The 26,225-nt window shown below is 40.4% G+C and overlaps 2 protein-coding genes across 2 annotated transcripts in view; both read left to right on the plus strand.

Moving 5' to 3' along the window:
• Nucleotides 1-5,536, plus strand: part of LOC137792949 (F-box/WD repeat-containing protein 7-like) — a 36,564-nt gene extending 31,028 nt beyond the window's left edge. The window contains exons 4-6 of the mRNA XM_068588787.1: nt 778-1,026; nt 1,300-1,821; nt 5,409-5,536. Of these exons, the coding sequence (XP_068444888.1) occupies nt 847-1,026; nt 1,300-1,821; nt 5,409-5,414 (708 nt within the window). The 5' untranslated portion in view covers nt 778-846 and the 3' untranslated portion in view covers nt 5,415-5,536. The remainder of the gene's footprint in view (nt 1-777; nt 1,027-1,299; nt 1,822-5,408) is intronic.
• Nucleotides 5,537-10,867: 5,331 nt separating this feature from the next.
• Nucleotides 10,868-26,225, plus strand: part of LOC137792948 (F-box/WD repeat-containing protein 7) — a 58,888-nt gene continuing 43,530 nt past the window's right edge. The window contains exon 1 of the mRNA XM_068588785.1: nt 10,868-11,237. Within this exon, the coding sequence (XP_068444886.1) occupies nt 11,010-11,237 (228 nt within the window). The 5' untranslated portion in view covers nt 10,868-11,009. The remainder of the gene's footprint in view (nt 11,238-26,225) is intronic.

Below are 26,225 nucleotides of genomic sequence, written 5' to 3' on the forward strand. Positions count from 1 at the left end.
TATGGATTGAAATAAATGTCAAGCTCAAGACAGGATGGTTTGATTGTGACAGATTAGGTACGAGTTAGACTCCCGTCTGCATCGCCGCCTGTGTGACTCGGTGTCAAAAGGAGAAGCTGTCTCTTTGTAGATAAAGCGCTGGTGCCCGTTGTTCCGTTCTACATACGGTTCGAGACATTGCAGGAGTAAGCGATGCGACTTGTGTGTTTATTCTGTAGGTTTGTCTTTGTGAATGCATAACAGCAAGACAGCGTACCGAGAAGATAAACAACATCTTTCATTTTAACGCCGTTTTTAGACGACCCAAAAGGACAGTTAACAGACTCAAATCTAAAGGACAGTTGTTGGACAAGCTTCTGGAACATTTAAGCCATGTTTTGCTTTTGCATTTGACAGATTGGACTTTAGAAGCTGGAACACAAGTAGCTCTCAAGGCTTTTCTGCTCATCCTTCATGTGAGACACGGCATCCAACGCTGTGTGATCTGAAGCCAAACACAATCACTCTCACCTTTTTTCCTTGTCTGCTGCTGAGCAGCGATAGTCTGTTTCCATGAGCAAATGTTTAATGTCCATTGTTTTAAGATAGGGTCAAGAATGCAATATGACAACTGATATTCACACTTGTTTTTGGAGAATGATTGATTGTGCAATGATTCTTTCTTTTTAGCAGTTACATTTTTTTTCCCTCAAACTCAAGCAGAGTGTGGACACGAGAAAACAATTGGCATATGTTAACAATATGTGTCTTTTTCTGTTTCTGTGTGTCTCTTTGCAGAATGCCAAGCCCTTCTCCTCCTCAGACAGCCTAGGGAAGGTCCAGGAGGTAGCAAGCTGGCTTTTGGAAATGAACCAGGATCTGCTGTCGGGGGGCAGCAGCAGCAGGCGGAGTCGGGGGCCGGGGGGTCCGGCAGTCCGAGGTAACGCCTCCTCCACGGCCCGGGCACCCCAGCAGGCAGCAGAGGAGGGTGATGAAGATGAGCACATGAACCGGGTAGTAGAGGAGGAAGAGCAGCTGCAGCAAAGGGTAAGGCCATCTGAGGTTCGACAAATAATGGTGTGGTCGTATGTAAGGATTTGAAATAAAGACCTATAATCTAAATCAGATTTGCGAGTTGTGAGCTGAGGTGTGAAGATGCATGGATCAAATCAATGTAATTGTGGAAGTTTGATTAAGCATGCACTATGGTTACCAATTAGGAACTTTTAGGCAAATATAAATACAACAGACTTAATTTAGCATCAGTCCTTTCCTCCAAAGCCTTACATTTTATTTCCTTTTTTTCTTGGCCCTTTACAGCCTGAGGCGTCGCAGGTTGATGGCGAGGGAGAACAACCATGGGCGCCTAGTGAATCGGGAGCCAGCAACGGCCCTCGGGGAGAGGAGGAAGGGGAGGAAGACGAGGAGGGTCCGCCAAATGAAGTGAACGGAGGAGAGAAAGGAGCCCGATGGATGTGGGGGGCCGAGCAGAGGCGACTGCGAGGCCAACCGCTGGGCGAAGAGGACGAGGAGGAAGAAGAAGAGGAAGAGAACAACAACAGCAGCAGTCACCAAGAGGAGGAGGAGGCGGAGGAGAGGACAGAGGGTGGGGAGGAGAGGGAAGAGGGCGAGGAGGAAGAGGAGGAAGATGAGGACGAGGAAGAGATGGACCAAGACAGTGATGAATTTGAACATTCTGCGGAGAGTGGGAGGGAAGAGGAAGAGGAGGAGGAAGGAGAGAGGGAGGAAGGGCTACGGTCTCCCTCTCTCAGGAACAATGTGTCCGCCCCCAATAACAACCTGGACTCGGGTTGTACTCACCAAAGCTCTTCCAACAAGAAGGTAAGCACAGCTGTTTTTTGTTGAGTTTCCATTGGGAGCCCGGTACCTTCTACTGAAGTAATAGTTCCAATGTAAACATTTCACAGGGAGTTCTGTGAATCCACCAGAGTTATCTGGGTCACTGTTTCTGGACGAGCATTCTCTGTTAAAGTTATTTGTCTCATTTTTCAACACTATTGGCAACACAAACAAAATTCAATTCACCGCCATTGTATCTCAGAGACAGACACCATAAATCTTGAGCAGATGAAACATAAAGCATTTCCAGACTTCATCATGTGAGTGAACAGACTCATTAAGAGTTTCTGCAGCAGGCACAGCAGTTCCAGACGTTTCTCACAAGCAAGTGTTTGGTTATCTTCACACCACTGCTGTGCAAACTCCACACAATGTGCCGCACTGGGAACACTTCATATTTAAAACGGCAGCGCCCTCTTTTGGCATAAGTGTGTAACTGAACTGCAAAGTCACATTGCTTTCTCTTTAACAGGCAGTGACAGCATCTTACCAGTGGAAGGATTAGGATATTAAAATTACATTTCAGAATTAACAATGTACATACAAACCAATGATGGAGTTGGGATTAAATAGGACATATGTGACGTAATAAGAGATTAAACGTAAGCCTCGACCAAAGAAGTGTTTAAGACTGGGGAGAAGGTGAAATATGTATGTATGGACATTGTTTTTATTTCCAACCTCACCAAATTCAGATTTTATTCATTCACTTCAGTATCAGGATCACTTGAGCAGATGGTAGTGTGAATATAAAAAAAACAACTCTCACCAGTACAAATGTTTATTTCCATCATAGTACTAACTACATTGTGCATTTATGTAAATTTAAGCACCAATCAGCTCCCTTAATCTAGTATTTGTCCAGTGATGTGAACCTACTAGTGTTAATCATTTTTAAAAGTGTTGCATCATAGGAGACACCAAAGACAATACACCATCTCAACAGACAGTAATGACTAAAGCTGTGACAGATTTGTCATCAGCACCGAGGTTTTATGACGAGTATACGGCTCTCGCCACATGACCATAGCTGCTCACCGTTGAAGTCGGATTCTTAAGGTTGACAAGCATGTGTCTCTCTTAACAGTCACAGTTGTTTCCTGTATTATATGCCATACCTGTCGTCTTAATATAGAGTGATTATATGCATGTGTCTGTGTGTGACTGAGCCTCTGATGGAGATATTGTCCTTGCTTATATTGGCCTAAATATAGCAGTTAGTTTGAAATGCTCCTGAGTGCCTCTTGCCATCTGACACAGCTGTGTGTCAGTCACTGCAGTGGGTCAGCCGGTTTTACAAATTTTGTTCTGCTGTGGGTCCTGTATTCTTGGTATTACGAGTGGTGCAGAGTAGATTACCATTTATCGACAGTTCACGCTGGGATTCCTTTGACATATTTACACTCTTTAATGCTTTAGGTAGAAGACACTGGTTTTTATGATGGTTTCTGAATGTGAGTGTGTGTTGAAAGTTCAGTTTTGCTCGTCCCTTGAACCATATTGGAGGGTGATGCAAATTTGTAAAGCATAACAAACTAAACCAGAGACTTTATCTTAGAAAATATCATGAAATGCTTTTACTTTTAGATTAGTCTCCTGACTACAGTGTTTACATATCGCACAATACAAATGTTTATATAGAAAAGTCGAATAAGCAGGTAAAAATGTTAAGAATTGAAACCAAAGATTCAGTCATTCTGAATATTTCCTCTAGAGTTGTGTAGGGAGACAACAAATTCATTAGATGATCATCAGACATCGTGAAGAAAAATGCATCAGATGATCATCGGACGTCTTGTAGAACAGCAGCTTTACGAAGAGCCCAATACTGTATGTTTAAACTTGATGTATCCTTCAAGATGACTGATATAAACTGGTGATAAAAATACTAAAATCTTTCTTTTAAAATGGTCTGTATAACAACAAAGTCAAGTTTAATGTTTTCGGTCACAGTGACTTGTCTTTTTTGTTCATTTCAACAAAACCAGAGTTACTGAGGGTAGTAGAGGTAGAAGAAGATGTATTACCTTCATATAAGTTACACACTTAAAGGTTGTGTGTCTGCTCCCATGGAGCATACGTATGCAGTCTTGCAAACTATGATCTGGGCATTTTGACAGCTGCAATATCCGTGAGCCAAACATGGCGCAGCAGGGTCAGTACCCATGTTTGGACCAAAGATGTGTGCGTCCATGCGGAGTCAGGTGATATCCACATGCACTGTATGTGTGGTACAATGGTGCAAACATACAGACATGTGGAAAGTAGAAGTGGCACTATTAAAATGTATAATGTGACATTCAGTTTTCTGTGCATGTCTTCACATGTCCCTGTTGAGGCAGATTGTGTTCCCAGGATCCAGCTGCGGTCGGCTGAGGGCACCAGATTTAGATGCCATGCTTGTATTTTGACCCCGTGCCATAGGAGTGATACTGGGGACGGGGGTGTGTCACACTCATCGTTTCACCCTTTTTTAAATTCTTAAAGAGCTTTGTGAATCAATATTCAAGCCGTGCATTAACATCTCTGCAGGTTTAATGTGCAAAGATATTCTGGAGTTGAGTCTGAACTTCATTTAGATTTACATATCAGATGCCTTTCTATTCAAGGGCTCTACGAAGGGCATGCGCCATATGACATTTTAATGTGTTGAATGACAGAATATATGGAGTTGGGGGAACATGAGGCGCGTATCTGAAGCGGGTGTTGATATCTGCATAGTGTGTCATATACATTAGCCTCTGGGAAAGCAGATTACTTGACAGTAACAGATGTAGGTGGGGGGTAGGGGGGAGTGTTAACTATTATATTCCACGTACACGGTTCCTGAAAATTAATGAGCCCACAACTAATGGAAATACTCCTACTCCTTAAAGGTTACGTTGCAGATTTTCAGTTGGCTTTGTCTCTGCAATGTGGGAGGTATGTGCAATTGGCAAAGTGATCCTTTAAATTGCTTCAGAGAATATTAAGTATTCATTACGCCACATGAAGGCAAGAAGATGTTGTCGTACAGTAGCAAATTAATTTGCCGTTATTACAGTGGCCGTTTGAGAACTCCCAGCAATTGTGAAAATACAGCTACTAAACTCTCCCAGAAGCCCTTTATATTGCTCAGCTTCACATATTAAATGACAGGTGAGTTTAAGCTGCTTTATTTGTTGGGCTGTAGATAAATTACAAATTTGATGATTGTGTTCCTCTTTTCTTTATTTCCATAACTCTGCATGGATTGTTTTGCAATCAAATGGTATTTGTTGACATTTTTCAGGTGACTGAATGTGTTTAATGTTCTACTAAAACACCTTTTCGCTCTGGATATCTCCTACACGGCACAGGAGTGAGCCTCAGACACATTTTTTTTTAAATTATACCGTATTTTTCCAAACCAAAACCGATCTCCAAGTCTTTAAATGTAAAAGGTTTGTTTGACTATCATAGTTTTGAAAATGATATGTGACTTAAACAAACACATTCTTCGCATGTTAGGCTCCATGCAGCTCCACCATTTTAGAATTACTTTTAACATCACTTATGACTAATTACTCATGCATTATGTGCTCTTACAGGATTAAATGTCTCATACAGATTCATCAGAAACCTTTGGTGGCCAAAGGATCTGCGGAGTTGTGATGAGGCAAAGGGGAGGGCACAAGTGCATTGACTGCACGACACATTAACATCAACGCTGGCAAAAATGAAAAAGAAAATGACCTGGATTAAAAGAACATATAAATGTAGTGAGACTGATGTGTTCAGTTTGTCTTTTCAGTCTTCCACTACAGCCATCGGAGATAGTTGCATATATTCTGAACATCTTTGAATGTGAAGTAAAAGTGTCTATTTAACTCTAATCTGTTTGCATCAGCCAGAGTTGCTCGGATGTCCTCCTCCTCTTTGTGCCATGTCTTTTCAGATTTCCAAAGCTATTACTTTTTGAATATTGATGAAAGGACATTTAAAAAGAGAGGTCAGACTCTCACTTTAATGCTTACTTGTTAATGGCTTTGGGGACACAGTGACTTCTATAGACTTCTACTGCAGGCTGTTCAAAATGTGAATTTATTTTAATACATCACACTTTGATATAGCAATGAGCACTACTAACCAGCCAATTGTTTTTACTGTAGCAAACTTAGACAATTTGAAGTGCACTTAGTGCTCCACTTTTCTTCGCACACACATTACCGTTCATTTTCGGTAATTAAATGTTTTTCCAATGGAAAGACAGCCGGCTTATTGTAGGTGGCATCTCCCACACACTGGCCTTGTCACACTGGCAGAAGTGAGCCACAAAAGACCAGTGTTCTTATCCTCCCACATGAAAGCAACCCGTTGAGTCACTACCAATATATGTTGACGGCAAATTGTCTTCACTGAAGCTCTCATTATATACCGATGCACTTCAACAGGCCTGTTGAATTTGTTGTTACCCGGCTGTCTGTCCTCTCCTGAAGGTGATGATTATTCATAACAACTGCTCATCTGTCTCGGTTAACACAGATTCTTTGCTTAATTTATAAGACATTAAATCATATGTCTTAGTACTTCCCCACTGAGGGACTAATAAAGGACTGTATTATCTTATAAATGACAAACAAAATGTTATTAGTGATTCAATACGTTTTAAGGCACCATACTAACAACAAACTAATCTAGGCCTCAACCAACGAGAAGAAGTCACCAGTGCAGCAGCAGGGAAGTGATCCCTCACTGACTTTCCTCTTGCTATTACTGGGTCGTCTAATTATGCTGCAGACAGCTGCTAATTGTCTTCCGTGCTGCTTCAGATAAGATTTTTTAGTTTTTGTTTAAATCCAAATGTGCTAATTGATGTCAACGTCACCAGTGGTTGAGACTCAGATAATTGCCTTGGATAGGCTTTGCTCAAATGATTCTTGGAAAACAAAAAGAGCCGTTCTGTTACGTGTGTGTGCGGGCCCACCACTCCTGCAGGCTCAGCATGATTTTTTTCCGGCAGTGGCTTTTTTCTGCTTTAGAAGGTAACGACAAAGGCACATGGACCAAAAGGATTTGCCCTTCCACAGTAGCATACAGTTGCATTAAACCTGCGACTGTGCAGTCACAAATCCGTTGCCCACAATGAGGATCACGTTTTGGAAGCAGCAGTCTAGTTTACTTTTGATTTGGTTTTTGCACTATGCCGCTTTAATTTGCATTTCAGACCTAAAGGTATTATTCAGGTGTTTTAAAGTGTGGTTTTTTGAGGTAATTTAACATAGTCTGTGGATTACTACAGCAGACAAAGTCATAAGTTTCCAAGCACAGCCAGTCAGATTCTTGTAAAAACCTTCATAGGATATTAGGGGATTTTGCAGCGCAGCATTGTTTTCCTAGTCTTCGCCACCAGAGGGAGGCAGTGGTCTAAGAGTCATGTATCTACAATAATCCGTGACCCTACAGGTTGTGGATGCTTGTTGCAGCTGTGCTTGGAATGCACCACAGGCTTCATCCAGTAATGAACTGTAGTCTGTCTCCCATGGACCAGCGAGTGAGCTTTCATGTGTTTGCTTTCTCCAGTAATACCTTTGATGTCTGGCAAAGGTTTTAACGCCATTGCTTGCTGATGTAGAGAAAGCATGGGGGCGAATAGCAATTTGAGGTAGAAACCTTTAGTTGTATCTACGATATGAATATTTAAATGTAATAAACTATGCCACGCTGCATGTTTGGGTGGAACACTCGATCATTCAACGCAGACTGCAGAGCATGTGCCACAATGTTTTGTTCCCTTACCTAAAATAAAAGGCTGATTATTCATTTTATAATTTTGTTATACGTCAACGAAATCCTTTAAAACAATATTTTCTACTCTCTTAAGAGCTTCAGATATGCACTGAACCAGCAGAAAGTGTGCAGGGCTGTTAATATGCGGTTGTACATTCTTTTACTGATGCTAGTAAAAACTAAACACGTTCTGCATGTTTCGTAGCTTGAGCGAAACACTGTTTCAACTACAATATTACCACTGCTATGAGAAGCAAAGTGATCGTGCCAGTATGCAATCACACCAGTCCTTGCTTTACTTCTAAATATAAATACTGTTGTGAGAGTAAGTGTGCATGAATCTTAAGTCCATCATTGTTTCACACATGATGTGACTGTTCAGGTATTTCCACTGTTCATTGTTTTTGTTAATTTGTCATTGGATTAGAAAGAAAGCGGTTCATTCATGTGTTTTGAATTGTCGCCTGAGTAAACAAAGCTTCTAGTACATTAAGTCTGCAGCATTAGTTCCAGTACCATGATGAATACTTTGAACGTTGATAACGTTATACTACACGGGGATGACCGACAGTGTCCCCCCTCTCACAGAGTACCTCGTCATCTCAATTGCGCTGAAAAGCAGGCAGTGATTTGTAAGTGTACTGAGTTACCAGAAGCCAAACATTCTTGACCTCTGGCACTACAGGGATTGTAAACTCAATGACCAGTCATGGATACTGAGGCACAATGAAAGCAGACAATTGTAAAGCAGACGTTTACCTCTTTAATAGCTTTGTTACTGGACTTTATGGTCAACTTATGAGCTTGTATGTCTTCAATTTTAATTTGTTCATCCACTTGAATGACAGCAAGGTGGAGGATTGGTTTGGGTTGCATTTTAACAATGTTTTGCCAATGAATCTACACATACTAATCATATAGTAAAGATGTATTGATGGTCACAGGGTTAATAGTAACCCTGTGACCATAAAACATTTTTTCTTAATTATTATGATTATTATTATGAGTTTTAAAGCTTTATACTCCAGATTTCCGAACATATTCAACACAGTTTCTCCCATTTTCAAAAAAGGAAAGGTTTAAGGAAAATGTTCTTACATGCATTGCAGAGGCGCCAAAGGTGAATATGATTGCATGGCTTGCCACTTAACAAGTTACTTTGGGCTGATCATGTTGTAGCCGACTGGAACAGTGAGTCGGTCACATAGCTTTATGGCCTAAGATTAGTCCGAAAGCTCAAGTAACCTCCACAAGGTACAAGAGTCGGAGCCACAGCCATTCACAGGCGCCTCACTGGTCACTTCACACTGCATGTGGTGTTTTGGCTGAAAGGGAAAATAAAATAATTGTAAACCAACTGTTAAGTAATTTAAATTCTAAATGCATCACTTGAGGATATTCAATAAAGTCAGGTTGTTGTTTTCTTGTATGTCTACATGGAAAGACATTGCACGTTTTGTCTTTCACATCAAAAAACACAAAGAACACTCTCTCTTAATTGTCTTGGAGTACAGAGGTGTAGTAAGGACCTGATGCATCAGGCGAAACCTAAAGACCTAGTGCCAGAAAGCCAAATGATCAAACAGTTTACTTCCCCTGAAGTTATCTGCAAAAAGGTGTACATGTGAATACCCGGCAAATACTGCAGCTGGTGGTGAGTTCACTGCTGACATGTTCAGTCGGCTGTACTATATTCAGCTCTCATGGAAAGGTAAGGTCACATTAAATTTCAGTCCTCTGAACTCTGAAATGGCTGGGTTTGTAAATTTAAGTCATTTTTCTAGTTTTTTATCACCATTTTTACTACATTATCAAACTACCAGACCACAAAGCTGTCTGGTTGGTCGCTTACTCTGTTTATAGTTTGCGATTGATCCCATCAATATTTATGCATTACCTGCTGCAGAGTCATGATATCACGGGGCGTGAGGGTTTAATTTAATGGAGATGCAACCTGACCAAATCCAAAAATCAAGGGTAAAAATCGATTGAGTCTCCTTCAGTGCTTGGAATACAAATTGTGGAGGTGATTGATTTCTAAGTGGCAACTGCAAGCCTTTAACGTTCGTCCTTGCCTGGCACATGTGTTATAATGTGGCTGTCCTAAACGGGTGAAATCACTACTTAGTTGGTCATCCGAATGTTCAGCTCTCTATCACCAACAGCTTCTGCTGTTTGTTCAACATGCTCAATTGGCTGAACAGCTGCCGATAAGGCGCCAACTTACTCCAAATGTGCTGAACATACTGTAAAAACTATGGGCCGCCACAAACACTCAATGGTGTCCAGCGGCCTGGTGTTTTCAGGCCCTCGGCCTACTCTGATAGATGTTCCTGCTCCGTAATCCTCCTCAAACAATGGCACATGTGAGAATAGAAGAGAGGTTAAGCCCTCTAGGTCTGTCTGTTACCATGTGTTCAGACATGCACACAGAGAAGGCTGTCTCTCGCCACTTGCTCTTTCTGTAGATTTGTACATATTCATTAGCTTGTCAGCTTTGAGAATCAGCATAATGTGCATTAATAACTTTTCTCAATTCCCCGAGTTTGCACCTCTTAATAGCTGCACTTCATTAGCACTTCATTAGCGCCTTTTTGTGTATAAAAGGTTTGGTGGAAAAAGACCAACATCATGCTGTTGCCTCTTGTAGCTGCATGTGAACATGCTTGAATTGACTTAAAAGTCCATCCCTCTTGATGCTTGTTGAAGTGAATCATTGTTTAAGTGCGAGTGTTGCACATACTAACATTGAACTACTGTGGGATCGTCTCCTGAAATATCCTCAGCCTCTCTGCTGAAATAGTCGGAGTGACTGACATTCCTGGACACCTTGGTTCATAGAAGACTTGGGGAAATCTAGCGTAAAAACAAATCCAAGCTTCAACACCTGCCCTGACCAATGTGATTCATACGAGGATACTGAGCAGTTTTGTTATATGCTGACACGCTTTCATGGCGTAAAGTTAACTGGGCTCAGTGATGATGTAGTCCACCAAGTTGGGAGGACCACAGGGGGTTCAGAGAATGACCACAATGAGGAAGCTCTCCGGACTCGTGGGCTCTGTCAGACGACTGCTGGTTCACATTCCACCACCAAGGGGTCATAAGAGCAGATTCCACAGTGCCCGTCTGAGGGGGAGTGGCTGAGTTGGTCCATCCTCTTTTTAGGCCCTGACGGCAGCTGCCTTGCCTGGCTTGGGCGCAACAGTGACCTCACACCTCGGAGATATTTTAAAGGGTGCCAGTCAGCAGAGAGATGAGTTCTGAGTAGGTAGGTGCAGAGGCTCAGGGAGCGCAGCATTGAGACGTCTGTCTTATGATCGTGGAAGGAAGGTATAAGAAAAGTTTTCTGCTCGCGACGATAGTCGGACAGGTTTGGGAGCTCCCTCTGGGATATGATCCAGTAGACGACCTGTTTCGCAATGCTGAGGCATTGCCCCATTCCCCGTTTCTCGTCTGGCGCTCGGAGAAAGATGCCAAATGTTGCTTTTGGGAAAGAGAAGACTTCGTCCCACGTGCCGCTGGAGAAGCAGCCGCTTGATAAGGCAGACCCCAAGCACGTTACCAAGGAACCGCTACCCCCCCAGAAAGTTCTCAAGATGTTCAGCATCAACATCATTGCACAGGGTTTGCCTTTCTGTCGCAGACGGGTGAGTTTTGTACGTATTAGGCCAGTCAGTTGAGCAACTAACCTAAAAATGTCAAAGGTCATCTCTCACCCTATTCCCCTAGGTTGTTGTTGCTTTGTGAAATGGCTGTTTTATCGAAGAGGTGACTCAAAATTGAAGCTCTTTGGCTACTTGTATCTCTGACAAATGCCTTTTTTTGTTGCACAATGAAACATTCACTTTTACACGTTTGCCACCAAATTAATCTTTTTCAGTTCTACTTATTATTCAAATCTAACCAAATAATGTGAAGTCACACTCCCTCAAAACAAACAAGTTGAACATCTCCCTCGTAATGATAACCTGTTTGACCTTAAATATCAATTTTTTTTCTCTCTCTAAGTTTTTACATGGATGGTTTTGGTATAAATAAATTAGAACAAATTGAGACACTTCATTTTAAAATAGATGGATGGATTTCTCTATTTGTCAGACTTCATCCGTTTCAGTACGTCCACAGATATAAAAGTTCTCTCCACGGCTCCACCCATGACGGACGGCGGACACCAACATATAACCTTAAAAAGGCCGTCGCCCAATGAGCCTATTTTTAGGTCATGTTTTAGATGATTTGTAAAAAAACTCTGTTTGATAATTAATATCTTGAACATTCAGATGAATTCATCATTTTCTTTCATTATAAATAGGGTTGTAGGAATTTTGTCTTAAAATGTAAAATACACACATTGGTGCTGTTGCCGTAATTGGGAAATATGTTTGCATTGTAATTTGCCATTCCTTTTATGTGTAAGAACAAGTTGAAGGTTGAAGCGGTTACAAAATATCACTACGCTCCAACTATGACATGCCTCTTGGCAACTATGACAGTAAAAGTGCTTGCATTAAAAGTGTCCTTTGATAAATTAATACGATTAAACTTCCATTTCAAGTAAGATGCTTGTTCGACGAACCAGAGGCAACGTTTGAAAGAATAAACCCTCTAAATGACGCTAATCTCTTCATGTTTTGTCACCGGCAGTCTAACGCTCAAACACGAAGAGATTAAAGCAAGTTACAACACATTAAAATAGTTCAAGCATCATATTTTAATTGATATTATAGAAATTTTGCAGATTTATTTAGAAAAATGCTTTATTCCTGATTCCATTTCAGAATTAATGTTCATGTCACATCATTGTCAATATCTAGTTTTGGTTTATTATAACATATACAGCAGGAAATGCATATAATTCCTTATACTTAACGTTTGTTTGCTATTCTATAATTGGTTTACATACTTGAACAACCAGATTTTAGTGTGTTCGGATTAACTTGTCACGTTTTTAATAAAATATTTAGCTGAGAACATGCAAAATACAAACCTGTTTCTACGCCTGCATTCAACTTCTGAATTAGAGTGGTGCTGACAGTTTCTTTAATGTCACTGAAGATTTACCAAAAAAACATAGGTAGGCAGTTGAATCATTACACCCTAGTCTGTCAGGAAATAAGTGTATATATTGGGGTAGTGAGGAAAAAGGTTGTGAAATAACAAGATTAAAATAGAAATATGGGAAGACGTCACAATGACACACGCGTCTTTTTTCTCTCTGTCGGATCAAAGCTTGCCGCTGTGTTGACCAGCTTTATGAAACAAAGGGTCGGCTATTGAGATTTAGTTTAAGTTCTTGCTGTTTATACAGCAGTTAAATAGTAGTTTCAAAGAATAGCTGTGACGTACCAGGAGGTTTCTTTTGATAACCCAGAGGGCTTAAAATGTCCCGTCACGTTGCATGGCAAAAAAGCAACAACATAAAGTACAATAAAGATGAACAAAGAGGGCGGCTGTGTGTTGTACCTCCTTTTGACATTAAGATGTTAGGCATCATCCCTGATTACATCTTTACGTTTAGCCTGTATCTTATGATAAAGTTATATTAAGCATCAAAGACGTTTGTCTTTACTGCCGAGATTTGTCTGGTCTTTAGTTTAAGAACGACATTCCCATGAGCCTCAGCGTTGCTCCAGCTGAGCCTGTCTGGTTTACCTGCCAACTTCTGGCTAGTGAGTAGAAACAATTTACTGGACAAGCATGTTTTTTGAATAGCCCAAAACAAATAATAAGTAGCATTTTACTATTTCATATTTCTATTACTATTATTTAGCATTTAATTATTGTCTTAAATGCTTTTCTCAATAAATCCAATAGTATTGTAGATTCATTCTAGTCGTAACACAAAATTACAGTGTAAGAATATCACAGCTTAAAGTGTAAGAATATCACAGCTATGCAGAAATTAACCATACAGTTACAAGTCAAAAAAAGTAACAGCAAGAAGTTCAGTTCAATAATAGTAATATATGGTTTATTCTGTTGTAACATGTTATATACAACAATATTATACACATATTCAAATATAGACAATTTGTTGACAACCTTATTCCACGTCTGCCAACAATCCAGCATTATTAGGAGCAGTAGTGAAGAGATCTGTCAGGATAATAATTGGTTTGACTGTTGAAAGAAGTAGAACTGGGGAAAAGCACATCGTTGATCTCTTTAATCTGTATCCCAGTGGATTAGACTGAGGCATCTGTGTTTGTGCTCAGCAACACTTTTACTTTTGATTATTTGCTTTTTATGTTTAAGAAGGCGAATGCATCAGGAAGCTCTCGACTTAAAAAGGAACCGGGGATTTAATGTTGTTTATGAAGTCTGTTAACTAAATGGAGGAAGCCACGCCGGCTCCACTGAACACATGTCAGCTGTCTCCAGTGAATAACATCGCTGGGATTTCCCTGTGTCTCGTATGGTTCCAGTTAAGTTGCCCGAGATTACCTCTTAAAAAAGAACAAACTATGTTGTAAAATACATATTTTGATGCTTCTATTGTCTACTATATAATTTCCAATTTAAAATATTAATTTGTACTTTGATGTGGAAGCTTTCTGAGGCAATTTGGTTTCTCTTATCTACAAATATCTCGTATCTTAAAGTAAGATCTTCCCTGGCCCGAACACGTCTCCTACTGTACTGATAAAGATGGTCCTAGGTTAAATTTCCAATTACGTGTCCAGGAGAAGCCAAACTCGTATTTCCGGCAGCCAAAATGAGCATCCAGCTGTTGCAGGATAAAGCGATCAAGATATAGAACATTAACAGCAGGACATTTTAGTAGCGGTATTGCTTTTCTCACCCACCACACCCTGCAGAGCAGGCCTGTTGAGTAAGGGGATCTGGACCTGCCCACGGCAGCTATGTCCGCATCAACAGCTATCAGCAAGATGCATTTGCTGCCTGAGCAGGTGTTGTGGATGTGTGGCAACTTTCTTTTGCCGGTTTGAAATCGAGCCTCTCGGTTTCTTGGGGTTTTGTCTACGGATTCGTTAATTAGAGCCACGCAACTGCTGTATTTTCTTTCCTTTTTTTGCTCGCTTCATTTATTTTTTCTAATTTCTTGGCTTCTCTCAGTCTGTCTTGACCAAATGTGAGTTTGTATGCATATTTTCTTTAGTTGATTATGAATCGTGCTACCAGAATGATATTAAAAAGCCATCTCTCACTATTTGAATGCACAGTGGTTGTTTTTTTAACCATATATCTTTAAAAACATATGCCCGGATACACAGGACGATCTTATTCACTTTCAGTTTGACTTGTCTGTCCCTGGCGGTTACGTGACCACCAGGGTGACATGATACGGCTCCTGATCCGAGCCGGATCATCTTATAGCGGCTCAAGTGTTATTTGTCTTGACTCTTAACATTTCAAAACCAACCGTTTTCCATCAACAAAACCTTGAAATCACCTCAGCTACATTGGTGTTTGGATCATGTAGAGCTCATTATAGCATCATAATCATCGCCTTGTCTTTAATGTTCTTGCCTCACTTTTAAATTTTGTTTCACCAAAGTGTCAAGGGTTAACATCTGTGCACATTTCGTAGTTCTACAATTCTGCATTTGAGCGACAGGCAGGGTTCAGTAGCCAGTCAAGTTAAATAACAAAACAGTGTTACGGTATCTGTAAACTGAATAAAAATAAGAAATTAATATTAACAAAAAAAAACTATATTACAAGCGGCGCACATTTAAGACGTTGGTGCATTGGGAAAATGGGAAATACTCTGTTTGTGATGAGAAGTAGCCACAGCAGGACCACTAACAGGAGCTAGATTTGAGCAACAAGCACCTGATTTAAAATACCAAAGGTGTCTGAACAACATCAACAATACAGATTATGTGCGCTTTATTAAGCACCATTAAAGTTCAGTAAATTAATCTTCTCAGCTTCTCCGTAACAGTACATTTATTTTAAATTCCTCTGTGCTACATAAAGGTTGCTGCTCCCACCTGACTCCCCATTATTCATTAGCAGTCAGCGTTTCACTTAAGATAAACTTGCAGCCCTGGAGGAGCAGCTGCCTTTACTAATGTCGGGGGCTGTAGATGCACGCGGTTAAGAAAGTCCGGCTCCCCTGACAGTATCATGCTACTTGGCAAACAACATCATGCAGCCCTTTAAATCGTCCTTTCTCCTATTTTTGGATAGTCAAATGTAGAATATTGGGTTTGACAGCATAAGAATTAATTTTTGAAGTTTTTGACCCCCCCCTTCCTCTATGACTGATGCAATATATTGAAACGCACTGGAGAAAAGTTGGCATGAAGTGAGATTCCTTGCTTGACTGCATTTTTGTTATCCTGGAAAAAAAATAAAATTAATATAATATTTAATTGCTTGTTTTTCTCGACGAAGTAAAATTGAACTATGATGAAAATGTGGTTTTAATAAGTATTTTGTAGGTTTTCAATAGAATAGTGGATAAGTATAAATTGTTGAGGTGGCGATGGGGACGATGCATCAATGCAGCGGCGAAACATAATCAAGAGCCCCACTGAGCTGCAATGAACCAGACTCCTAACTGCTCAGATACTGGATACTCAAACGACGCAATTTTTATATCGTAGGGTGTTCGCATTTGGTTTTAAGAAATTGTGATTGACCACAATGTTCCACTGTAATGCAAATAATGTTTTAATATATGTGTTGATCATTAGGGCTGCTGTGGTTTGTTTAAGTTTTAAAACCCACTTTTCTTGCAACAAAGACTCATCCTATCATCTCACCTTGATGCAGTGGACTCTATTTGTTGAGCCCATGCAAACTGCTGATCAGAGTCTGATTTAAAAACGTTTGATTTCGGACATTAAGCCCTCCTCTGAAGTAAGGACCACAGCACACTGCAGGAGGTTGGAATTCATTGTCCTTGGGCTCCAAATAACACAGAGGAAGGCATCTGCCATTGGCTATTCTGAGAAGCAGTCCCATTCCAGGGAGCACACAGATCCCGTCAGCTCGCTAGCCAGCACCCGGATCTGCCAAACTGTTCCGTTCCCCCCCCCCCCCCCATTTCAATCGAGACCCAATTGTGGCGCCCCGAAAACTTTGATTATTTTGTTGAAAAAGATCTAGCTTTTAGCTCGACCTTCTAATATGTAGTTTTTTTCAAAATCTGACTTAAAAAAACAACTGTATATCTGCGTACAGCTTTTTTTTTATAGCCAGATGTCGACTATGTTAAAACGATCTTTACATTTTGACATTGCACATGATCAGTGAACTTTAAGCCTGATCTAGAAATCTCAGCTTTAGTTTCAGCTGTGGGTGCGTGGTGTTGTATTCTTGTTGTGCTTTTACATACAGAGCGTCCTGGAGAGCGATGTGCTCCCACATGCCACGGGGCTGCCTGAAGGCACGGACACTTCCCATGTTGTTTGATACTCTAGGAACTGAAAAAAGATTCACGCTTCAAGCCTGCGTGTTACGGCTGAATGCTCCTAAACACTATTTTAAATGAAGATGTGAACCAAAGTGGAACCTCTTAAACACTTTCACACCCACCACAAACACAAACGCTTGCATTACCCATCCGGATAAATTATTCATCTCGGTTGTGCTGCATTGCACACACACATTCTCCTACATAATTCAACACTATTGCCTTTTTACTTGTGTGTAGTATAGAATGCATACATAAAATTGACGAATATTTAATAGAAACTGTTGCCATTAAATGGTAATAATTTTGTAGTAGTCTGATAACCTGTCCTTTTAATCAGTGTTTTACTGTTAGGGTCAGGGTGCATACGTGAGCATGCTTTTTTTCTGCGAAAGCTATAACAGTGGCTGTTTTGCATTATAATTCTGGTTCTGTCATGTACTGTGTTAATGTGCAATTTATCTAAATGTTGGCACATTTTAATCAAAATCTAGTTTGCTAATCATATCAAACTACACACGCATTGTCCTGATGATGCATACGAATAGAGTTTTTGTCTATTAAAACTAGATGTGCACCGATTTCAATCGTCTTGGCTGGATCCGATTTTTTTTTTTTAAAGTTTAACCTGCTGATTCAGATTTGTTTTTAAAAGCTATAATTAACAGCAAAACGTGACGAGTGAGTATCCACGCTGAGTGGAGCTTGAACACATCAAAATCAAGACACAACCTCTTGTTTCAAAAGTGTATCAGTCGCTTAAATTCTTTATAAAAATTAAACTTTTGGTTGGCTTATTTACTTGAGAATATTTAATGTTTCAGAGAAAAAGCTTCCGGGCTTTAGGAGGATCTGAAAAGTTCACCCCGGTGATCGAGTATGTACTCAAAGTGTGCAGATACTGTAGAGACTGTTACTGCCTCTCTGTGTTGTTTTCTGCGCGTTATCCAAACACTCCATACTGATCAGTTGTGTTTTCAGTTAATGGCCGTTACCACAGTGACAACATTTGTATTGTCGTCATCAATTTGACGTTCATATGATCGGACGTAATTTACATCTCGCTAACTTGGCCTCTCCACCAGACTTTGCTGTGCTCTTCCTCCGGAAATGTGAGCCGCAAATCACCGTGTCCGGTCCTTTACCCCGTCTTTATATCAGCACTTCTCTCTGCTGACCTTCAACGAGCCGCCCCTGTCCCTCTGACGGCGTCCTGCTCGCTATAATCTGGTCATCAGTGGAGGCAGCCTGCGAATGGACAGCCGACCGCCTGTAACTGATGCGGCCGTCTGCATACTTGTCTAATCTTTGTATGAACCCTGCTGTCGTAGCCGCAGTGTGTGGTCGCCCCCCCGGCTTTTGATGTGCACTTGTGTCGCGCTGCAGCGCTGTCTGGACACTCCCCGCAGTCCTCGACTTCCTGCACAATCACGCTACAGCAATAACGTCAGGTCTGTGAAGTGGGTTTTACCTCGTTTTCATAATGCATCAAAAATAAATATTGGTAATATGAATGCTGTTGAAAAGTTTTGAAGTTAAATGGCCTTGTCGGTCAGGTAGTTGCAACACAACAAAGTTTGTAAAGATCTTTTGTTCTTTTCAGGAAGAGGAAAGTGTCTCTAAAACACACGCACACACAATATTGCCACAACGTCTTGATTACAAAAGCCACTCAGTGAAAGCACACTCAAAGTTGGAAGTGACCTTGTTGAAAAACCCTCCACACCCGAAAGTCCCATCTTAACTATTTGTAAAGGCAAAAAACATTGAGCTTCTGTTGAAGTATTAAGTGCTTCCTTTGTACTTTAACGGCAGGAAGGTGTGTGTGTGTGTGTGTGTGTGTGTGTGTGTGTGTGTGTGTGTGTGTGTGTGTGTGTGTGTGTGTGTGTGTGTGTGTGTGTGTGTGTGTGTGTTTTGTCTGTGTCACAGAGGTGTTCTGTTGTTCAGGGTAAGCAGAATTTTAAATACTTGCTCAGCAACAACAGGATTACACAGTCTTTTAGAAAACAAGGCCTCTTGTATTCTAGAAAAAGTGCTCAACTTCTTTGGTTCCAGCTTCTCTCATTTGGGGATTTGGATGTTTTGCTTGGACTAATCAAGACATTTGAAGATGTAATCTCGGACACTTAGTTTTACAAAACATGTAATCGAGAAAATAATTCAGATTGCTAGATAATAAACATTTGCAGCTCTTCTGAAGAAGTAGGCACATTTTCTCAAACCATACAATATCTTAATCCTTCACTTTATCATAACAATTTCAAATAGCCGGGACCAAAAATGAGCCAATAAAGTTTTCGGTGGGTGCAAGTGGCCTGGTGACCGCCTCCGGTCTGAGACACTGTACCCGATTCATCATCTGACATTGATTAGCACACGTACAGTGTGACGGATGATGGATGAGTGCCAGGTTAGGGCCATGACATCCATATTTATAATTTGTGCAGTTTATAAAATGACCTTGGCTCTGGAGTGCTGCACCTCCAGGTCTGACAAGTAAGGCCGCGTTCAGAACAAAAATAGCACTCTGTGTTAAAAAACCACAAGGGGCTGCGTTGCTACAGGTACCAGTGTGAAAATGAAATATGACCCGGGAGGTTTAGTTTGAAGCCTACATCTATGACTTTGAAGGCTTATCACATACCAAAACACTGCACAGGGGGTTATAATACTTTCACATGACGTTCCCAAGGTAAACAAATCAATTACCACTGTTAATGTTGCAGGAATATACATTTCTGACCACAGCACAAACTCATCGGGTTCATTGACATGAATGAGGACACTGGGTTATTATCAGTCTGAATGCAGCCAAACTCCCCACATTTTTACTTTTCTTTTTACTTTCTGGCCACATTGCATAAACAAGCTTCATCATAGTTAATTGAATGAGACTTTCTTCCCCCTTCTGACTTTCTGCATTTTATTATTCAAAACGTCAACGCATTGTTGCTGCGAGGAGGAGGATGCATCTATTAAAAAAGTTCTACGAATATGAATAGTGACTCGAATGACTATTAATAGAGACGTGACGGTTTCCCTTTGCCGTCGTTTGAGAGAGCAGAATAGTGTACAATATTCCAGTCAAAAATACTGTACGGCCAAAGGGTACATCCATTAATACCAAGGTCTGAGAGAGTGTGGCGTTAACAATAATGTATGAAAGACCGCTGCCCTTTAACGTTCGACTGCCTGATCAGAGGAATTTTCTTGCTTCAAAGATTTAATTCTTTTCAGAGTTTCATCTTCATCCTTCTGAGCTGCACAGAAATATGTCATTCAAGGACAAACCTCTCCTTTATGTTATTAACAGTATGAGGATGTGGAAATTATAGCTTCCCTTTCAGTTTCCCGATGTGGGTTTAGAACAGAGGATGGCTTCGTGCCTGACAGAATATTGACTCACTCTTCACAAAACTCTTGCTTTGTCTCCCTCTTCCATTTCACCATCCTCTCTTCCTACATCTGCAGCCTTCTCTTTCACTCGCTCATTCAGTGCCTCCCATCAGGAGAGCCGACTCCTGGTCTTATCTCTGAGGAACAGAGTCAACACCCGTCCTCCTCTCTGGATGGGCGGCTTATTGTCCCGATTGAGTCATTCAGTCTCCCTACAGATCACTCCCTCTGACGGAGCATTGCTCCAACACAAACTGTTTGATGATTGATTTTTAAACTTTTAACTTCCCAAATGACTTATTTACGAACAAAAAAAAACTATTTTATCTACGTTTTGTACGAATGAGAGACAAAGAGAAGAACATAATACACTTGTAAGACATCTCCATCCTCTTGTGACTTCATGCTTTCTTTCTTTAGACGCTGAGTGTGCATGCAGCTGCAGTTTGTATCTTGGAAGAGTACATTTCTCCGAATATATATCGAAATTGATTTGAAATTTGGCTTAGAATGTGTATTTGAAGAGGTATCGTATTGGTAATTGTCTCTTGTGAACATGTCGCAAAACTTTTCTCATTTATGTCATTTCTCCAAAGTCTGTGAAGCAGAAGACAAAATGTGACAATTTCCTTTCTATATTGTACTAATTTACAATGCCTTTTAATAATTCACTACTACTAAATACACTTACAAAAGCAAGATAAGACAGTCAAGCAGCCAGAAAGGAACATAGATAATAACTGAAAAATAGGTCTTCAACGTCTTCTGGAAAACACAAAACTGTTGGTGTATATGTAATATAAAGAAATATTAGAAATGCTGAAGACCAAAATGATGCTTTAAGATGCTTCTCTCTGTAGACATCAGGGGGAAGCATCCTGATGTTACTGACGCTGTAGCCACTGACCTTCATGCTGAGCTGTTTATTTTTTTTATTTGAAACAGAACTAACTGTAGCAACGCCAACAAAGCAGCCATTGATATTAATATGAATCTACAAATCTGTTTGAGCTGTCTGTCTTTGGTGCATGCGATTTGAAAAAAAAAAAAATCATTCAAAAGGAAATGCTTGGAATGACTGCGGCACTTTTTTAAATTAACAACATTTTGGTTTGAGTTTTTCCATTGTGTATAACTTTTTTTTAAATCAATAAGTAAAGAAATATGTGACTGTACAAATGGGGAAAAATAAGTGAAATTTAATTTGCGTGACGCCGACGCCTCAGCCTTCTCACAGCATGTGGACCGCTGTGATTTGAGCGTGGGTGTTGCAGTTGCTTTCAGACAAACACTGTTCTTTGCTTCAGCACTGGTATGTTCCTTTTAAGCCCAACACAGAAATTGCTTTTACTTTTCAGCTGTCTTGGCGCTTCTACCACCTAAGCTGCTGCCGGTCTATACATTTGGTCAGGAAACTAAGGAACCCGAATTGATTTCTATGAACCAAAAGTGAATTTGCCTCATCACCTCCACAACAAACATCAGACGCCCGCAACGAACACCTTCATTTCGGAACCCCAACCCTCTGTAGTCTTTGCAAGTCGGTCTCACAGAAGGCTAAACAGTCGGCCTTTTTTATTTTTTTGACCCTGCAAACATTTTAATAGATTTAAAACGATTCCGTTGGTATGAATCTTTTATGATTATTATGCAGTCTAGGTTGTTGTTGCTGTTCTTTCCCTTCGTCACATACCTCATTCCTCTGCATATTCCTTCGATTGATTAACGCCCTTCCACCTGCGGTTGTGGTGCTTTAGCACTCAGTTTACAGGTTGAGTGAACAGGTGTTGTTTTTTTTCCGCTTTTCTGTGTGAATTCCCCAAGTAGATGAATCGCTTCAGGCGAACAGCTTGACAGATACTTAGACGTGGTTAGTCTTGGTGAGACCACACTTGTTTGTGTTGCAGTTAGACAATATTTTGGAGAATACAATTCTAATGAAGGTTCGTTCACCCAAATTCCACAAAAAGTGTATTTATCACTAAAGTCAAAGCGGTATCTAGCAATGCAGAGTTACACAGTAACTATATATATATATATATATATATATATATTTATATATATATATATACACACACACATACATACATATAGCGTTGGCTTAATTTGCCCTTAATTACCTCTAAACAACTTATCAACCAATGAGTTGATGTGATTTCTGCTCGTGCTGCTCCAAAAAAACAGACAACTGACACTTGAATAAAATCAGAAGTGTGTGTTTTCAGAAACGAATAAGCCAGAGTCTGATTGAGAGTTTAAATGTGGAGCTTTTCTTCTGTACCAGTTAGTTTGACTGAAAATGGTTCACTGCAAGTTTTACAGAAAGTGATCGGAGCTCTTCATTGCTCCTTATCGCTTTTTGAACCTGCTTCTAGTGCTCTTATTTGCTCTTGAATCTATCACTGACATACATTTGTTTTCTTTTTTCCTCTTATGTCCTGACCCCTGTTATGGAACACACAGGTAAGAAAAATCTCCTTTTTTGTTATTATTACTATTATTATTATAGCTGATGAGAACCCGCTGTGGTCTCCACTGTATTTTGTCCGCAGCAACTCAAAATGCTGTTTTGATACCTCTAGGGGGCAGCATGAACTAAACGTGCAATGATCACTGAGGAAGTAGAAAGCTCAGCGTAACCCCACACCTTCACCATGTTAGTATGCTGAGAGGGTTTGTGCATTACGGCTCTGTCTGCACACTGTGTTTAATTGAGCTTGTTTTAACAGCATTGTGGCATTCTCTGGTCTGAACGAAATCCCTCATGTTTGCTGCAGTTGTTTTCGTATCCGCAGTGGTCTTGTGGCTCTCTGTTGTCATGCTTTAGTTTGGTGAAATCCTCGACACCGCCCAATCGCATCTTAGTGCCTGAAGTCTGTTTGACTCCTGCTGTACACAGCTCTGCCTCTTGCAGAAATTAGTATTTATAAGCGGTTCCTGTGTCCCTCGGACACACATCTGCTGTTTTTCAGGCACCAACTCTCTCACCTCCTCATTTTCCACATGCAGACACTCCCGGCTAAAAGCTTCAATAAATGTTCAGGTTGTTATGACGACTATAAGTGCTGCATTCAAAACTACATTAGGAGTCTGAAGAAGCTCCTCCACTGTTGCACATGTCTTTGGGTTTAATGCAATGTGAGGTAATTGTACAGAAAATCCTTGAGAAGCAATTCCCCCAAAAGCTCTGTGCTAAAAGTTCTATAGGTTTTGTTAAAGGTTTGATAAACAACTTAAATGTGAATTCAGTGCAGTCCTCAATAGCTGTTTCGTGTTTCAGGCCGTCTGCAATCTGAAAATATTTTCCCCTGTCATGATATTCTTTGGCAAATGAAATGTTGCCTTACTATTTGGCCCTCAAGTCACTTTGCAACGGTCTGGAGGTGGAATTGCTCAGCTTTTAGCCTCGGTTGTGATGGGACGCAAGACGGCAGATGCAAAGTGGCTCCCAGTAACACATCTGTGCACGGCGTGAAGTGACGTGGGAATAATTGAGGACCTTGTGCTGCATCGGTGCACCCAGATTTTTGTGTGGGGTCAAAAGCGGCCCCTCTGTTTCTTTCAGTGCTTCTGTCTCGCGGCCTGGAAGCTAAAAGGCCAGTCTGCAACACAATGTTAGGCCAGAGTACCATTTGTGTGAAGTCAGAAAGACTGTCCTGTTTTATACTTTATGTAATGGTCATCTTTTTTAAAATCACATTCATCATCCTCTAATTTATCTGCTGAAACAATATGGATTGTTTGACTTCAGCAAGGTGTCTGCAAGTATGAAAATAAATCCAGTTGCATGGCCGCACATCTGCTATCGTGTTGAGGTCACGCCGGGCATCATGGAAAGCATAAACCAACACCTTGTTGATGCATTATCCGTCTCATTGTATATGGAAGAAACCTCTTTTCCCACCTGGCAGCATTTGTCCTCGTATGTGTTCTTAATGCTCAGGACAGTTTTGACCCCCCCACTGAACTAAACATAAAAAAGAGTAAGAATCTCATTTCGGCATCACATATTGATTATTGTATCCGGCCAGCTGCCTGCGTGCGTATGTCAAAGTATACACACTTTATCTCAGCATGACGGAAAATAATTTTGCAGCCTTAGGGATGATAATGGAGGAGTACCAATTGGAAGGAGGTGCGTGTTAAAGCAGCACTTCAAACGCTTCAGTGTTTTCTGGAGTGTTATAACCATCTCCGAGTGCACAGAGACATTACAGTAGACAGGAGCGTGGAATTAAGTGCCAGACCAGAACAAGTATGTCGCCAGTAATCTTTGTGTTGCTGCCAAGACTAATTTAAATTCAAATTGTGTGATATGCCTTTGTATTTTCAGCCCAAGTTTACTGTATACAAGTAAGCCAAAAGCTGCTACAGGGCTTAAATGTGGTTTTGCCAGAAACGACAAGGTCTCCAGTTAATCACATGTTTTCTTGTATGAAAAAAAGTAGATAAATGTTTTCCAATTGTTGGCTATCAGGAACTGAATTATTACATGCAGCTATAGTGTTGTTTAAAAAACAAACCGACAACAAACGAGCAAAAGTATGAGAATTTGCTTTGGATGTAACATGTACCATGAAGAGAAGTTAATTGCCATTGCGGTTTTATTCGACTTATAAATCGCGGTACTACCAAATCATTTAGCTTGTTAGTTTAATTAACCTACTTTTTTTGGTAATCAGTTTATTTTTTCCGACACAAATACAAAATATTCTCTATTTTCAACGTTTGCTGCACTTCTTCGTCCGATATCATTTTCAGGTTTTCCAGTGTTGGTCACATTTAACGCTATTTTCCCTCTTCTCGTATGTAATTAATGAGTTCTCAATCCAGAAAACAGTCAACAATGATAATAATCGTGAACTATAATTCATATTGGACACAAGTCATCATGAACAGGATATGTGTTCAAACCTTTTAAGTTTGTAAAAGTTGTTTCATGTATCTTAAATTATAAGTCTTTCATAATAAAAAAAAAGAAACCTTGCCCTTCCTGGATTTTCAAATGAACAAAAACTAATCATACAAGGTCACAACCAGTGACTCTGCTGCATTTTCTCTGTCCCCCAACAGTTGGGCTCTGTTTGTTTTGTATAACTAGGAATTGAATACCCTGATGCAGTTCCCTGCAGAATTTGTGTTTTGATTAGCAATTCATGGCCTCCTCAATGCATTTTAACCAGGCAATCAATATTCTCTCTGATGAGGACGGGAGAGGGACATTGTTGAGATGAATTTACCAATACAAAATGGAAAATCAATGATGGGCTCCTCAAATCAACGCATACACACTAAGATGCTCACATACATGAACATTGGCTTCCTTATTATTTACAGCTGCAGGGTGTCAGCAGTCGTTACATCGCTGTGATGGATGACAATGAAAGGGATTCCATGGCTACATTAGATTTTCCAGCTCCATCATCTAACCAGGCAGGAACAGACTCCCATTTAAACCGAGCTCTGATGTAATTAGCAACGCCTCATTACTCTGCCTGTTACCCCTCCCACTTGTTTACCATTAGTCCAGTGGAAAAACACAACTGTGTTGGAGACAGACTTCAGGTTTAGACAAATTAAAGTTTTCACTAGATTACAACAAAGTTAACTTTTAGAGGGAGTCTCCCCCCTGAAATGTTGTCAATATTTAGTTGCTGACTCCTTCCTCCCTGATGAAATGTCTGTAACAGAATGTAAATAATTGTTACTCCCGGTTTAATATGTATAACCCTTATACATTTAAGCATATATGTTCTTTTTCCTGAAGCATTTGGGGAAAATGAATTGATCCTTTTTTGTGGATCAGTAAATTTTGAATGGTATTAAAGTCCTTTCACAAGTGTTTGAGAGT

This window comes from Clinocottus analis, unplaced genomic scaffold (genome assembly GCF_023055335.1).
Source record: "Clinocottus analis isolate CAN_PGR_092001 unplaced genomic scaffold, fCliAna1.0.p SCAF_22, whole genome shotgun sequence".
In the NCBI taxonomy this organism is placed as follows: domain Eukaryota; kingdom Metazoa; phylum Chordata; class Actinopteri; order Perciformes; family Cottidae; genus Clinocottus; species Clinocottus analis.